At 40.9% G+C, this 17,798-nt stretch overlaps 2 protein-coding genes across 2 annotated transcripts in view; both read right to left on the reverse strand.

Annotated features, from left to right (window-relative positions):
* The window catches only part of ptprn2 (protein tyrosine phosphatase receptor type N2), a 119,569-nt gene extending 114,580 nt beyond the window's left edge, over positions 1-4,989 (reverse strand). The window contains exon 1 of the mRNA XM_070853085.1: positions 4,905-4,989. Coding sequence (XP_070709186.1) covers positions 4,905-4,989 — 85 coding nt within the window. The remainder of the gene's footprint in view (positions 1-4,904) is intronic.
* Positions 4,990-6,257: 1,268 nt separating this feature from the next.
* ncapg2 (non-SMC condensin II complex, subunit G2) lies at positions 6,258-17,112 on the reverse strand. The gene is made up of 26 exons (XM_070853047.1): positions 17,034-17,112; positions 16,161-16,352; positions 15,887-16,001; positions 15,630-15,787; positions 15,399-15,533; positions 15,196-15,290; positions 14,961-15,117; positions 14,789-14,881; positions 14,578-14,703; positions 14,262-14,441; positions 13,818-13,970; positions 12,921-13,143; positions 12,698-12,795; positions 11,747-11,917; positions 11,592-11,662; positions 11,331-11,484; positions 11,019-11,192; positions 10,744-10,860; positions 10,098-10,253; positions 8,922-9,021; positions 8,554-8,756; positions 7,693-7,827; positions 7,416-7,519; positions 7,138-7,238; positions 6,932-7,031; positions 6,258-6,810 (listed from the first exon to the last, which is right to left on the reverse strand). Exons 1-26 carry the CDS (start codon positions 17,109-17,111, stop codon positions 6,759-6,761), a joined length of 3,441 nt encoding a protein of 1,146 aa, XP_070709148.1. The 5' UTR covers position 17,112; the 3' UTR covers positions 6,258-6,758.
* Between the last annotated feature and the right edge of the window lie 686 nt (positions 17,113-17,798).

Raw genomic sequence — 17,798 nt, forward strand, 5'->3', positions numbered from 1 at the left:
CAACCTCAGCTTACCATAGTAAACATGGTAAATATCTTACCTGCTAAAGATGAGCAGGTAGGGTTGCATGCTGAAGTTAGCATTTAGCTCACAGCACTGCTGTGCCTGATTACAGCCTCAGTGAGCTGCTGTCATGGCTTTAGACTCCTGTTTCCACTCCTACTCTCCGTGCACTATGCTGTTATTATGGCACGGACCAATAAACTACATGTGACACCTGAAACCTGCCTTTTCTAGTACGATATGAGTTGGATTTCAAGAGCAGTTGTGATTACCTCTTATACTTCCCTCCTCTCACATAAATTTGCTCACCGTAACCTTGTCTTATGTGAATTACAGCATGTCTGCTCCCAGGATAAACCACATTGAAATAACTGGTACCCTGGGACAGACAGGTAGCATCCTAGCAACTCAGGGAATAATAAGACACAAACAACACAATATAGGATGAAAACAAACCACTTACAGTGACACAAGATGTCTAACCTCTTGGATATATACAGTACCATGTTCACAATCCACACCATTGTAAAATATCTATCTCGCGATCACACATTTCAATCCTCTCAGATGATTTATAACCACTGTAAGATATTTGATATCGCCACTCAGTCCTGATATCTATGGGATTGCAGAGGCCCGTGGCAAAATAGATAGAGCTCAGCAGCCTATGAATCAAATCTAACTTGTCTGGGTATATTAGGCGATGGCTGCTGATAGCCAGACGTAATGAAAAGTCCCAGCAGCACAGCGTTAAAGGACAATGTCTCCATGTACACACTGGAGATAACCGACTCTGTCACATCAATACATACTGTAGCAGGCCTTCATCTGAGTGTAAAAGACAGTTGTTTCTTTAAAGTGGGTTTCGGTGAGTCCGAATCCTTTAAAGCCTGTTGCAAATGCTGCACGAGGCTTTGGTAATCAACACAATCAGTATGGTGTGATTAAGGATTTTTCATTTTCATGCGGTCTCACTTTTGAGAAACTCAGTCTGATCTCTGTGTTCCTGTTAGATTTCTAAATGTGTTATTAGACTAGGGCTAACAATGTGCTGGGAGTTGGATTGATATTTTCATTTTCATTACATCCCAAAAGCTATTCACAAATAATGTCTTATTAGATTGATATTTCTCCATTTTAGATTATTCAGTCTGTTCAACAAACTTGCTGAAAGTAGGTTTATCTTACTAACAAAGCTTGACCTTGCAGCTGGAGGAAGGCTGCCTGTCTAGTTAACAAACTATGTGATTTTAAGTGGTTGTTATTGGGATTCAGGACACTGCCAGACCTCTACAACCAGAAAAGAGACGCTGAACAGAATTTTAAAAGGCCTGATAGCAATGCTGATTGCAAGGCGCTGGAGTGTTAATGCCCAACAAAATCAATTTCTGCAAATTTTCCATTGGCAGGACTCTCCTCAGTGGCCAGTGAATTCACTCTGCACTACACTTAAAGTAACGTTTAAAAGGAAAACATGCCAATCCTCAGTTGAATTCCATATTCCATATCCTCTTTCCTCAGGAGAAAAACATTATAAAGCCTTCCAGGGTGTACTTAACATATTTAATATGTAACAGTGTTGTTAAATTTGTCAAAAGCCTCCCGCTGGTAGAAATACCACCCTTAAGCCAATTTCCAAGCATTACTTGAGGCTGGTTTTAGAGTCGGTTCAGTCGGCACAGGAAAAGTACGACATGTTAACCTGTCCGTGATCTCTCCAGTTCACCGGAGGAGCAGAGCGTCACGCTGCCAGAGGCCGCAGAGACGTCATGTTCACATCAAGGTGACCAAGCAGCATGTCTTAGTATTTCACTGCTGTTTATGTCATCCTACAAGGGTTAATCTCAACCACATGAAGCAGATGTCACCTGTAATATACTGCCAGAGCAATTAAACTGATAAAAATGGCTTTAAATTTTCAGGCTGGCTGCTGGCTGAGGAACAGATAGAAAGGTTGTAATTCCTTCTTTCAAGTCCTTAAAATGCAGATACTGTGCTCTGTATTGGAGCAATCTTCAGGGGAAAGCACTGTACCTACAAGCAAAATGAGTTATTTTATCTTTCTTGTGTATTCAGACTGCAGTTTGTTTGGTTTTTTTTAAAGACAATAAACTTATTTATTTTTATATATATATACACATACACATATACTCATAGTTATACTGTAGGGATTACATGTATCTCTGTTTGCTGTATCTGTCTGAAATCAAAATTTACAGTGTATTGAAATAAATAAAAATCAATCTGCAATATGATACACTCAGATGTGTGATTTATAGGTAGACTAACAATATCAAATGGCATAAATCCCACTAGAGCCACAAGTCAAGATGGGAGTTATTGCTACTCTGCTAAGCTAGTTACCATTAGCAAGAGTTTGGCTCGGTCTTGCTAGGTGCCTATCTACTGTTAATATCTATAATACAATGACTTTGATAATTAATGTGCTATATAAAAATGGTTTATTAGTATAAAAACCCAAAGTAAATATATGTAAATATGTGACTTAAAGGTTAACCACACAACAAAGCTGAGGTGGCAGTTATTGCTACTCAGCTACGGTAATTAGCGTTAGCAGGAGTTTGGATGGACTTTTATCTCCATAATGACTGGATTTAGCTATTGCCTCTTAAGTTATGTGGAATAACAAACTGAATTGCAAAAACACTGAGTTATTAAAGTATATATTTGTAAACTGCAGATAACAACTGGAGAAAAATCAGTTAATAAACATTTAGCTCTAGCTAAGGCTAGCCATGGCTATCTGCACTGTTAGCTTATGCTTGATCTCCCCCATGATCTTCTATCGTCGTGTCTGTCTGTTTGTGACAATTTTACATACTGTTTTGAGAAATATTACATTACATTACATTTCTATGTCATAATAAAATGGTTAAACTGATGCCAAAATGTCAAATTCAGCTATTTAGTCCAGTTGGACAATATGTAATCACTGCACATTGGCAAGAATAGCGGAGCTTGAACTGCATGTATTCGAATATATTCATTTTTGTCGTCTGTATGCATATCACTAAACTATTATTAGAGTATTATTACACTGATGTACACTTTCACAAGAGTTTGTGCATTAAAATGCAAAATTCTGTGAACTCTTAATAGGCTTGGCTGATTGTTTAAGTGCATTAAGTACTTAAAAAATGCTAAAGAGAAGGCACAACTTTTCAGGCTCTATGAATTTGGAAAAGTCCAGATGTTTTAAGTCTTATGCAAAGGGGCCAAATTCACTCCACTATTTAAATTTCACAGCACTTAATTTCATTATCAGAGCATGCAGCTGCAGACTTTTTCCCCCTCGTCTGGCTTTCATGTCCTCTCAGACAAGGACACACACACACACACACACACCCACACTCTCGCTGTCACACAAACACACCCAATTACACCTATAGCCTATATACACTGTGCTTATTATATGTAGGCATATACTGAATATATATGCAGCAACATCACATCAGCACACCTGGATCTAAAGCTTTCCAGTGACACAGCGTAATCCACAGTGGGACTCATTAAAAACAATAACCATCTCTAACTCCCAGCCACACTGACAGTGGAGACCTCTTCCACACACACAGAAAAACATACTGAGAATGAGAGAAATGCACACGGGGAATAAGCACTGACTCATTCACAAGTATTCTAAGCATGAATTAGCCAACTTGCAGGGAGGAAAACCTCATGTGCCGAATGATAAGTTGTGCTTTCTTCATAATGTTTGCTAATGGCAAACAACGGCGAAGATTATATGCATGAAAATTAGAAAATAAAAAAGCCGTACAGCGGATGGTGTGTGTGTGTGCATGGATATAACATATTAAAAAAAAAAAAGACAGACACCCTCTGGTGCTAAATATGAAGAATATGATGCAGCTCGGTGCCTGCATGATTCATCACAGTGCAGGAGTGCCAGTCTGAAACCTATATTTGCCTCTTGTGCATCATAAAGTTTATACTGTCATGTTTTCTGACTGCTGATCCTGGAACAGTGTGTGTGATCAGAGGTGTAAATTGGAGGTGATAAGACAGGAAAGCGCACACACATACACACACATCTGAGCAGCCTGAGATCCTCTAATCTTTTTCTGCTCTAACAAAAGGACACACTTATCAGGGCGGCTTCTCTGTCATACTTTGGACATGTGCCATAACTTTTTCTTTTTTTTTTTTTTAATTACAGTGAGGTGTCTGAGGCAGGGCTGGAGGAACAAATCAAGGGTAGTGAAAGCTGTGAGGGTATGAAAATACAACCCAGCCAAGTCTGAAAATGAAACAGGGCTGTAAGAAAGATGCCCCTTTCCTTAGGAAGCATAGGATGTTATTAAATATTTAACTGGATTTAAAATTGCATGTTCCTTTAGGGCATGTGTTGAGCTTTTTTTATATATATACAGAAGCCATTAAACCAATATGACATCGAGTAGCTGTGTGGGTCAATCTGGGTGTAAAAAAATCATTATTAGCTACAGAAGTTGCATTTTTTGTTACTGTGTAAAGTGTAGTTGTGGATTATTCTGAATTAAACTAGCAGCTGAGATAAATAACCCCGTTCATCAGGCAAGAAACAAGTCTCACAGCAAACACTTGATCCATCAGGCCTGATGGATTATGTAACTTTTCCTGCTGGCTCTTCAGATCTCATCCATAGAGCTACACCAGACCGCAAGTTTTTGAAAATGCAAGAAGGTAACCTGCATGTGCAAATAGTATAGTAAACTATAATAAAACATAACTTTTGCAAACAGAGGAAATGTTTGTGGGAACGATCCAGACAAACCGAGACAGTCAGGTGGATTTAGCACCACGGAGAGAGTCTGTGAGGCGCTACAGAGATCAAACATGTGAAAAACAAGTGGATGGTGTGGAAAATAACAGTTTCTTACCAAATTTTCTGTCAGCGAGGGCAGGTGAGGAGCAGAGGCTGACAGCCAATGCAGCGAAGAGGATGGGACACCACAGTGGATCCATACCGCTCCTGCCTTTACGCAGCACCACTAATCCATCGCGCACCTCCGCTAAAACTGCATGTCTGGACGCCGACACAGGTGCGAGCTGCTCGGACTAAAGGGGCATGTTAGAGGAGAAAGCACGGGAGAAAGGCGGGAGCCAGAGGAGAAGAGGAGAAAAATCGCTAAATGGCAACACAATACAGGCGTTGTTTCAGCACCACAAACAGCAACCAGCCTCACGGCGGAGCCCCTCCTAAGTGTCTGACGTCAAACACACATGGTGAGGATGATGATGCGAGCAGCATGCAACAGCGCCTTGGACGGACGGACGGACAGACGGATGGAGGATGGATGGGTGGAGGATGGAAGAGGAGACAGGACTGATTTTACCAACCAGAAGCCGTGAAGGCAACACAAAACCCAAGAGGAATCCCACTGATGTATTTTAGTGAAATGACTGAAAGAATAAATGTTGGCTCACTGTTCTAAATTTAGATTTATGGGAAGCACATGATAACATATCAATGCAAGAATGCTATTATAGGAAAGCTGTGGAAATACATACAAATTCATTGTGAATTTAAAGTTATTATAGTTTAAAGCTGCTATAGTTATATATAAGCTATAGTTTTTTTTCTGCACAACTGCCAAAAATACCAAAACAATAGTGGTACAAAATTAGCTTTATGTACTTAAAGTGTTAGAGGTAGCAGTACCCATTAAAACTGTTTACTGCACACCGCCGGGTAGTTTGACCTGTAATTATGCAACATTCAGGACTTTGTTTTGTAGGTAAAATCTTAATCTCAAAGTAATTAATGTCAAATAAATGTGGTGGACTAAAACTAGTGTTTGCCTGTGAAAGGCACTGGAGTTGAGACAAAAAGGAAATACTGCCTCAGTACAATTGCCTCAAAGATGCTCTATGGTTCACTGCTCATGTAAGTGTAAGTCCCCCAGCATGTTACATAATGAACGTACTAAAGTAGATGTAGCAGAGCAGTTAATCTAAAGACAGTGAAATAACATGTACTTGCATTGCTCTTTCCTGAAATCAGCTAAAGCCTTTGAATTTGTCCTTGAGCTGCACAAGCACTGACTAAAGCGAAACAGTGTGCAAATTCTTAAAATGGGTGCCATCCCTCTTTAAGAATGAGGGGAGGGTGATTTATTGCGTGTTTGTACAGAGTTATTACTTGGCAAACCGCTATAGAGGCGAGAAAAACATCTGAGAGAGAAATAAACATCAAGTTTACACTGATTGATACAGTTTGTTTTATTGTCATTAGCAGCACGCTACAGCCTCCATGCTGACAGACCGACGTGACATACAGACACAGAGTAAAACATGAAAAAATAATATGCATTTTATATGAAACGGTTAAAAATATATAAGTAGAGTGCAGAGCTGTGGAGAGAATGCTTTAAAGGCCATTCAATCTAAGGAACCACATTTCTGCAGTCTGGAGCACTCAATATTTCTTAACATGATCAATGCACAAAGCCTGAGAGATAAGACTTGAGCAACGTGTGGCGTCAAGAAATAAATAAACAGAGAGAAGTGGAGCCAATCTGGGAAAACATGGCGACAGAAAGACGCTTGTCCTCAGATTCAGACTTAAATCCAAACCATATGTTTTAAAAGTCTGGTCAGTGAAGTTGAAATATTGTCATTTTTGCCAGCAACTGAAAGTCTGTATTGCTAAAGAAAAATCAGATATCATATTGTTCTCCTTAGCTTCATCAAATGCAAATGTGAAGCAGATATTACACATCAAATAGGTCAACTTATAAGTCCAACATTTCATTCAAGGTCTTCACAGAAGATTCATAAATAACCCTGTGAAAGAAAGGCAAAAAACTGTCAAACCGTCATTACAGCTCGTACACTGAAAATCTATTCATGTATCCACAGAGTATCTACAGAAAACATCAGACATTTCTTATTTCCTTCCTCTTACCTCTGGATGTCTCTGCTGTCTACAGATGTGACTGCATGTTTGTGTAGCTGCTGCTGGACAGATGTCGCTGCACACTTCAAGCCCGCTTTAGACTGCCCCGCTAAAGAGTTGTTAAAAACAAGTGTATCAAACAGCAAATAGAAAAACATCTGATCTGCTTTTCTGAATGAGCGTAAAAACGCAGAATTCTGATGGTGTGAACTCACTGTGTTTGATGACGGTCAAGACGTGCAGGACGGCGGCCAGTTCATTCAGACTGTTGATAGCCTCAGAGTTCAAAGATGAGCTAACTTCTGCCAAAAATGCCCTGAGAGAAACATTCAAGAACACATACGGCTATTAAACTGTATGTTAGTAACATTTAAGTCAAATACACGAATTATAGAACAACGGTAACATTTTGAAAAGAGCAGAAAAGATGAAAGTGTGTTGGCTCTGGTAGGTTTTAAGTGTGAGTAAGAGAAAGAGGACAGAGGTTATTTACCTGGTGACAGAGGGCGCTTTGAGGATGACAGACAGCAGGATGCTTGACAGAGGAGGCATGTCCTCCACCGACTCTGGGGTGATCACCTCCTCTGGATGGGTCATCTTTATAAATAAGAGCACGGCAACATTCATCATCCCCTTAATTGAAGCGCTCAAGAACGTAATCGGTCAAGACCCTTATCAAGCCGAGGACGTGTGGGATATTGGGAAAAGACAAATGCTGTGTGTGTGTGTGTGTCTCGTCTTTGTGCCACGCTCTGGCAGGTAGCTCATACCTTCTGGAGCAAATGTCTCTTCTCCACGATGATGACGGCAAAAAGAGTAGAGAAAACCCCGCAGAGAGGTGCTCTATCCCACGTCTGCGCCACTTGGAGGAAGTCTGTCAGGCCGGGAACAGCTGACTGGCACAGCTGATTTAGGGCACAAAGATGGAGATGTTAGAGCAGCTGAATACCACTGCAGAGTCTGACGGCCAGTCATAAAGGGTCATTACGGATAAAATTACAAGAACGATCCAAACATGCTCCTTTTGTATTTTTAAGTAGAGGTTATGTGGAGCTAGAGTTAGTGGTACAAACAGTGTTAGTTACATATGGTGCAACGAGATTAAATTACAAAATAACTGTAATTGTAATGCATTACGGAGACATAAAAAAAAAGTAATTAAATTACATGTAGCAATCAAATTGTTGGTTAAATGGGTTACAACTGAATCTATTCTTTATGGGGAAAATCTTATATGCAGCTAGATTTTTAACATTTATTTTGCTGCGTTGATCAGATCAATGTATTCATATTTGGCAAATTCCTGGAGAGCAGCAAAGCCGCTCAGCAAAGGTTCTGTCATCTGGCAACATGTGCTCAAATTTTGAGTGTTGTTTTTGATCGCACTGTAGCTTTTTGCCCAGTTTAACACATTTGCTCGAAAAGGTATCAAAAAGTAATCAAATGTGATATTCAACATTACTTTGATGTGAAGTAATCAAAATAGCTATTAGCTTATTACATTTTTACCAATCTCTAACCTATTACATTCAAAAAGTTACCTTCCCAACATTGACTGACCAAATAAATACAAAAATAGTTCAAATAAAATAAATAAATCAACACACTGGGGGATCAAATGTCTAGGATACCTGTTTTCCTTCCTCTGGTTCCTTCCTAAGACGGCGAGCCAGGAGCTCGATAATCTTCTGGAAGATGTTGGCCACCACACCCAGAATGACAGTGGTCGCATCTTCCTCATTGTCCTGAGCCTCGTTGAAATCGTCGGGTACATAGCTCTCTGTCACCTCCTTCAAAATTGGCAGCACTGCAGGAATACACAGGTAGCCTGCATCTGGAAATACAATAGAAAAACACTTTCTTTAAAGATGTTGATTCAGATAAGAAACAAAAGGCAACAGGACTGTTTTTTTGTTGTTTCTAGTTATTTGAAATTTAAATGCAGTGTACTAGTACCCTTGCTGTCTTGTCCACTTTAATAAGGTTTTGAAGCACTTACCTGAGAGGAGGATGAGCGAGCACAGGTGGAGGATTTGACCTTTGAACGTCTCGTCGCCCAGACCCACGAGCAAAACGTCTCGGCACACTGTCAGGAAACTCTGGTAAAATGCATCATTGTCGCGATGAGGAAAATCGAGCACTTATCAAAATCAAACACCAACAGAGACGACGCCGATTCTAAGGGCAACACTCTCTCAGTAAAGTGTTCGTTTCTACTGGTGGCCTGTAGAAAATGCCTATGATCCCTCACAGCTGCAAAAATATGAAGGGCACTGAAACAGGGTTATTTTCAATATCTGATGGCAGCGGCCATGTGGTGACAGACTGGAGAATAATGGCCCAAATGAATAAAATAATCCCATTTCAGTATAGCAGTGTGAGGCAGGTACAGAGTGTGTGTGGACTGGAGCACAGCTATCTTTGAGGAATCTAAATTTACTGAGCAGAGCTGAAAGTCTTGGAAGCAGGAGGCAAAAGGCATCACAAAAATGAATGTTCTGGATACCAACATAATTGTATTTTCACCTACAGCCTTGCTACAGGTTAGCAGATGTGATTTGCCTGCAGAGAGATCATTTTGCTTGGACCGACTTATAATTATCACAAATGAATACTACAAGAGTACAGGAGGCAAATCTGAAGATTACAGAGATACAGATGCACTCCAGCATGGCACTCAGAGCCATCCGACCATCTGTCCGTCCATCCATCCATCACATCACATCACTGTGGCTGCAAAATTTTGTCTGTTATCAACAGGCATGAGAAAAATACTAAAATGTCTCATATTGAGAGCAACTGGGCTTCTATTTGATGGCTAAGTGTTGGTCTAATTGTGTGGTCAAACAATAATAAAACACATTTTCATGTGCAGCTCATGTGGCTAATATTCACACATTTGTGCTGCAGCACAGAAGGGTCCATTCTCCCATCTCCCTTAATGGAGACCACACATACTTTCCCAAATTAAATGCTGGCGTTTATTGTTGCCGTACATGTTCAGCAAGTCATTTTAGAGTCATAATTGTAGGCTAGCAAGGCTCAAAAGACACTTAGAATATGCTCAACACCTATTAGTTAGGCTTAGTTTAAGTTTTACGCTCTAAAGTCCTCTGCAAACATATAAACTGGCTTTTAGAGGCTAAATGTTTATATAAGAAATAGTCAAGCTCACCTCAGTTATCTGTACAGCCAGAGGCTGCGACTTCTCAGAATCCTCCTCCTCCTCATCATCATCGTTGGTACGTTTAGTCAGGAAGGGCAACACCCTCTCAGCTACCCACGCTGCCACATGCTCCACAGAGAGCAGGTAGTCTCGACCCTCTGAGGACTGACAGGGCAAGCAAAGAGTTTCACTTTCTTAACTTTTGTAGTAGTTTGATAAGTTAGGAAAATAATTCGTATTTGGACGCACAAAAGTGATCAGAAAGTAATTGACATGTGGTCAAGAAAAGTAATTAGCTCTCTTCCTTACCTCAACACCTACTGTGGGGCAGCGACTAAAGATTTTCATTACTGAGTAATTGGCAGGTCATTTTTTTGACTATTCAATGAATCATTAGTTTTATGAATTGTTTAAAAACAGTGAGGGAAAAAAACTACAACAAGTTTGCAGAGCTCAAGTGATGTCGTCTTAGTGTTTGTTATCTGACCTAAGTCTGAAATCAAACATGTATTCAGCTTCTTTTTAATAACAAAGAGAAGTGGAACATCCGGCCATTTGACAAGCTGGAATGTGTCTTGAATGTGTAGCAATTTTTCACTACTTTTGGTGAAAAGGGAAAGACAAAAAAAAAAAAAACATGTGTTCAAACACCCACATTGTGTTGTAGATGTGCACCGAGGCGGCCGTGGTACACAAAGACTTTTAGAGCCGTCTCCACATCGGGACTTTTAGGATCTTCTGCAGTGGAGCTGAGGTGAGTGTACAGCACCGACTGTGGAGACAAACATCACACTGACTCTGACATATCAGAAGAAATCTGCTTCTAATAGAGGAAAGATGTACAATGTTTTGAGCTGCTCTCCAACCAGGGACTTACAGAAGAAAACTCACATCTGTTGAAATGAAATACTGATAAAGTGTCCAACATACCCTCCAGTTTCCTAGAACTGTATGGAGCTGCTTCAGTGGCCTCTGACCAAGAGCCAGGACTTTCTCCCGAGTTGAAGTGTGGCTGAACAGGTACTCAAGGTAAGCCAGGGCCAGGTCTGGTTTGGCCTCCACCGTCTCCTGGATACGCACCTTTCGATTGGTGTTCCCCTTGTCCTGCAGTGGAAAGAAAGAAACAACAAGGGACATGTGTTTGGATTAAACCTCTTCCTTTTCATAAAAACCCAACAACACAATAATTTCAGGCCTTTGTGTCCAAGCCAAAGCTCTTGTTGATGTGTTGTGTTCACTGACCCCTTGCTTGGGCAGAGCCTCTGTGAGCCAGTCAGTGATGACTTCGAGGACGTCAGCAGTCTGGCCCCAGCTGCATATGCAGTCTAACAGCTGGCTGTACTGCGTCGGCGCTGCAGCTGGGTCCATCCTCTTCAGTCTGGACAGGACGCCGCAGCTGGGAACGAGAGCGCAGGATGACGGTTACAAAGGACCAAGGGAGTGAAACAGAAAAGTAAAAAAAAAAAACTCAAAAAATGAATGAGATTTCTGAGATGGAGACACCTGAATGTTGGCACTGCAGCTGGGGGCATAAACGAGGCCAGTTGTATGAGAGGAACGGTACACTGTTCACTCTGAAAGACAAAACAGGAAAGTTTAACAGTGATACTTGGAAGAATAACTGATAGTAAAAATACCACACATGTAGGTTGAAGTACCTCGAAGGCCTGGAAATACTTGGCCATGACATTTCCAAACTTGGCAAAAGTGTACTTCTGGGCCTCTTCGTTCTGTTTCAAGGCCTTCTCAACACTTCTCCACAGGATGACCGTGACCTCCAGCAGACGGGACACGACGGCCGTGTCTTTCTCCAACAGAGGTTCAGCCTGCTGGGATCACACTCTAATTTGTATCTCCATACACTCAGACACAGTATCCACGATAAAAACTTATGTACGAACATAGTGTTCCATCTGGTCTCATCATGGTTTCGACACAATCATGAAATTAGAGCTGAAACGACGACACAGAACTACTCTGAGAATGCATTAATAATTTCTTCATTTTATTAAATTGAAATGACAACTTTTTGCTGGTTCCAGCTTCCCAAATGTGACGATTTCCTGTGTTCCTGTTTTATATGATTGTAAATTGAATATCTTTGAGTTTTGGTCTGTTGGTTTGACAAAACAAGCCATCTGAAGATGTTACCTTGGACTTGGAAATATTGTGTATGATTTTGTTCAACATTTTTTACATTTTATAGACTCAACAATAAATTATTGAGTTATTGAGAAAAAAATACGCAGATTAGCCAAACACGAAAATACTCAGCAGTGTCATTCCAGCATGAAACTACAAAAATAAAATACAAAAAATACACTCTCTGGCCACATTATTAGGTACACCTATGCAATCTAATCTAATCTACAGCTCTAACAAATAGTCTTTATGAAGCTTATAATGGTCAGCTCTTAGTGACTCTGTCAGAGAGTTATTAATTCAACTATGCTTTTTTCTTTTAAATTGCGGTCATAATTGGTGGTTGTGCTGCACGGAACTGCATTATGTTGACAAAAACTCACATTCAATTCACAATCTAACAATCAATTCTTAAATAATCCAAATTCAAAGTTGTTCTGTCAGCTCTGTAAGAAAGTGTGTCTTACTGTGCTGTTTTCCTTGTTGCTTTCATTGATATCGGACAAATCACAGTCAGCCTGGATACAGCTGTTCAGAACGCGACGAATGGCCAACATCAGCTTTACTGGAAGAGAGGATAAAGCACTGAATGAACTTATTGTACTATAAATGCAACACACTAAATAATATCATTTTTGTCTAGCCTTTAGGTTACAAAATCTCTTCCATGTACACTTGTGTTGCACTCACTGATGTTAGTGGGGGCTGTGTGTTTGTGGGCGAGCTGGTAGAACTTCCTGGCAGCCATGGGGTTCATCTGGATGAGGGTGATGCAGCGACAGCACCACTCCCTCTCCGACTCGTTGACGGGGAAGAAGGACTTGAAGAGCAGATCGACAATGCGCTTGCAAACTGAGTGGGAATCAATAGCCAGACGGGCCAGCAGGTGGTCCATGTTGCTCACGTCCCAGAACTGGAGAGTGGTACACAAGACGCCTCTTGTTACACCTGGCACCAACTCGCTTATTGTTAATACACTATAATTGTAATTTTGGCTGAATTATAACTGGATTTGTACCAAGCATTGAATATATTGTGTCTTCAGTAAGTAAGTTTATGACTTAAGCTACTTGCCAAATGTTTGATTTGTGTTCATTTGTTTTTTTGTTGGAATTGCACATGGAAGTGTACTTCCATCTGCTTAGCTAGGTTATGTAATTCAGAGAACGATACAGATTTTTGATCCAATAAAATGTCTGAGATTAACCCAAATAATAGCTTTTCCCTTCATTGGCTATGTGGGGAAATCATTCTTTTCAGCATCTTGATCGTTAATGTAATCATTAAGTAGATAATCTGACTTTTTTGATGAACTTTGATGATCCGTGAATCAGTACACTCCCATAACTATGCATTTATCATATAAATAATATGAACTGCGATATGAAAGGTTTGTTACGTCATAAAAACGAATAAATGAAGTTGCTATTAAGTGTCATGCCAGATCACTGTGCACTTTAAACGAGTCTATAATTAAAAAAAGCCCAGTGAAACACATTTCAAAAGCTGTGACGATCACACAAGAACAAATGTTGGGTTTTTTTCCAACAAAGTATAAAGCAAAAAGAAACCCAACATGTACAGTACCTTAGCTGCACGCACTGCTTTGACTTTGATAAGCATGTCAAGGAAAGCAGTGCGGACTTTCTCCGAGTTGTCATGAAGGCTGTATTTCAGATTGGGCAGGAGTTTTTCCAGTAGTGGATGGCTGAGAGAGTTGTCCAAGACAATAGTCAGACACTGGGGAAAACATCACACAAACCACAAGTCATTACATATCCTGTTGGTTGTCTCGCTAAGCGGCAATGATTCTTACAATTTGGCATCGCAAAACCTTTGGACAAGGATGCCAAGTTATTCTTACTTCCACTACAACTTGACTTAATACTGCCAGTTTGTGAAACATGTTCTCAGCTTAGATCATGGATAAGATTTCATAATAGGAATCTAAATCTAAAAGGCTCCACATGTCTTTATCATCCATGACAATACACGATATGCATCAGGAGTGAGAGAAACAGCTTTTCCTGCCTTGAAAACAGAGCACCGGACATCGGGGGAGCTGATGTCAGCTGCCAGCTCCATCACCAGCTTCTTCAGGAAGTCAGTGATGATCGTGGGAGGGAGGAGCTCCCAGCACTTAGCCAGGATCTTACAGACCCCCAGAGTCGCATTGGAGCGCACAGTGGGATGAGGGTCATCGAGGAGGCCCTGAGGATCGCAGATATGTGGTTGTAAATTCGGCTCTGAGGTTCATGATCAGAGTATCACAAGGTCCAGCAATGAATTCTAGTTATATTTTGCTCCTCTTTAATGGTTTATTTTTAAAGGTTTGAAAGGGGCTCACCATGACTGTGTCCAGCTGCTTTTGAATGGTCTCATCTGTATTCTTGTTGCTTTGATCCGGATCATGGACGGGGAAGGCCTCAGTGAAGAGCAGAGTTGCATTGGCGCGCACCTCAAAGTTTGGAGCCTGAAGACATCACACAGAAACACATTAGACAAGACAACAATACTAAAATGCTAAAATGCATGCAGTTAAAAATCTGTATCCGTACACTTAAAGCTTTCCAGAGAATCGGCTTGTAGAGATTGTAGAGCATCTTGTCCACCTTGTTACAGCCCTTCCTTGTGTGGAAATGACTCACGATCTGCATTAGAGAGCAAGGAGATCAGAGAACATCACACACGGCGTACCACGCACATCAAGACAGAAGCTAATAAGTTTACCTGCCGGACTTTGGCATGGACAGGAGATGCTCTATGAAGGAAGACTGCATTCTGCATAAAATCCTGAATGCATGTGCTCTCAATCTGCTCCAGGAAGTCCCCGCTAGCTTTCTTCCACGCTCTGAAGTAGACCTCCGTGATATGAGTAGTCATGGTCCTGCAGAGAGCAGTGCAGCAGTAAATAAGGAGAAGAGAAATCTGAATACTGTCAAAGAGAAAAAAAAGAGTGTCTTACTTGCTATAAAACTCCAGTTGGTTTTTGATGGTGCCATGAATAACCCAGATGAAGTTGACGTTCCAGCTGAAAAGAAACACCAGGAATCGCTTTCCCTGTGACAACAACATCATTAGGCTGACAGCTCAAAGATGAAACCACAACAATAAAGGGGGAAAAAAAGCAGAGACAGTGAGACAGCAGCTAAATATCACTCTACTCACGTCATCATTTCTAATGTAAGTAGGACGATGAAAACACTGAAGCAACAAGTCGATTATCTGCTTGTTGTCTTCTGATGAGTACTCCAGACTCAGAAGAACATCATGGAGACTCCATACTCTTTGGATCTCACCACCCTGACAACACAGATGATTGATGAAAACGTAACTATAAGTCACTGCAAAAGGCCCACTATTGATTGATGTGACATATAACCGAGGTCATATACTGACTGGTTTCTTCAAAATGAAGCTCTTCTGCAGAGAGATGAGGAAAGCAGTGCGGCCAAACTTTTCTCTCTCCTTCAGCCCCTTCTTCCACCAGGCTTCGCACAGCGTGTGGATATGGAGCTGCAGAGGTGCCTCTGAGACAGGCAGCGACACCAGAACGTCTGAGGGAAAGACACAGACAAAACACTACTCTCATGAAGGCAAAATCTAACGAAAGACACATCATTTTAACAGAGAGAAAATTTAACAAGGACACCGACCATGAAGCCTGTGGGCAATTTCCAGAAGGGCACTGTAGGTGTCACCGTCCTGTAGGACCTTTAGGGACACCACAGCCACTAGTGTGACGCCATCCACAACAGCCATGACATGTTTCTGAAGGACAGGTGAATAAAAGTATAAATTAAAAATGTAGTTATAGTTCATATGAAAGCAAAACTATGTGGTCTGTTTTTCCCATTTAAACAGATCTCTAAAAATAAGAAGAACATCATATGCCTGAAACTTTTATGCTGCACATGCACATAAACTCACAGGGTCTGCAGCTGATTCCATGTCCATGCCCTCCTCCCTCTCCTTCTCCCTGCTCTCTTCCCGCTGCTCCGGAGGCAACTCCTGCAGGACGTCCTGAAGGAGCGAAGCCAGTTTTCCCCACAGATTCTGCCTCTGGCCTCTGGGCATCTCCTGCAACACCTCCTCCACATCGAAAGGCTCCGCTTTGTCCTTCTGCTCGTCGATGCAGGAGAGGACAGGAGAGGGACGGAAACATGAGACACACATTATAGACACACTGACAGCACTAAAAACACATTTTTATTCCCAGGTGCAGATGCCTTTTTTAAATTAAATCTTTTCCCGTTATGAAGTAAAAAAGTAAAAACTTTTGCTTACTGCTTCACAAATGCGAATATTTTCTAGCTTTTGTTACTATCTAAAATCTAGATTTTATACACTAAGTAAAGGAATTAAACAACGAACAGAGCAACATTATCAGATACACTTTAATATAATACTCATGGAGCTGGGACAACAATACTTCAAATTTCCCACACTTTACCTGTATACAGTTCACATGTCCTGGCAATTATTTTATTTCTTTATTTCTTATCAATACGTAGACATACTGCAGTCAAATATAACATTATAATGTTCAGCTTTAGATCGAAACAAAAGGCTTTACACAGTTTGATTAAACTTTGTGATTATTTTGGAGACTGCAGGTAGTGGTGCTGTTGAATTGCACAGCGTTACACCGAGCTGTGTTTTAAAATGTTTTTATTTTTAAAGCTTTAACACAACAGCACCTCTGGCACACGTAATATATTAATATGAGATATATTAACAGGATGTTTCTGATGCCTCTGAAGGCTTCATGGTGTCATTTTAACGGTGCAAGACGCTACTTACATGGAGCTGGATGAAGCGAAGAAAGTCCTCCACCTTTTCTTTACAGGCAGCCTCTAAAAACGCCTCTCGCTTGGACATGTTTTCGGTTTTCAGAGCGATAACAAGCGACGTGAAGATTCCCAGAAAACCTGCGATTAAAACCACATTAACGTAAGCGTTTCTACTATTTTAGCCGACCTGACCTGGCTGACCAGCGTTGCTGCTACAGCATCAAAACAAATATGGCAGTCAGTTTGTCGTTAGCGTTTAAAGTGTTATTTACAGACTTTAACCCTACTCTTTAAGTTAGCACGACCAGTATTAAGACACATATCATTTAGGTATAAAATATGAACCACTAGCTTCGACTTTTACCGTTTTATTTATAAACTTGTGAGCCGATAACAGCCGAATGACAGCCACCCATAACAACAGCAAACCCGCGCAAATTTGGATGAAGTCGGTTCCGTGCGTCATGACGTCGTGCGTCCGCATCTGACGCTGACGTATTGTTGACGTTCGCTTCTTCTGCCACTTGATGGCGACAAATCATCGCTTATGTCGCGTGTTTCTGTGCGTATTTACCAGCGCGCTCAGGTATTCACAAAGGCGCCACGCTGCACATGTGATTTTATTTATTCTGTAGGAAACCTCCCGTTTTGATTAGACCCCAGTCCTCGAGGGAAATAATGCTGCAAGGTCAAATTCAGTGGTCAGTTTAAGCTCCACACACGCACACACCCACACACACGCCATATATTATATTTATTTTATAAAAGTGTGAAT

This window comes from Pempheris klunzingeri, chromosome 21, assembly GCF_042242105.1.
Source record: "Pempheris klunzingeri isolate RE-2024b chromosome 21, fPemKlu1.hap1, whole genome shotgun sequence".
Lineage (NCBI taxonomy): Eukaryota > Metazoa > Chordata > Actinopteri > Acropomatiformes > Pempheridae > Pempheris > Pempheris klunzingeri.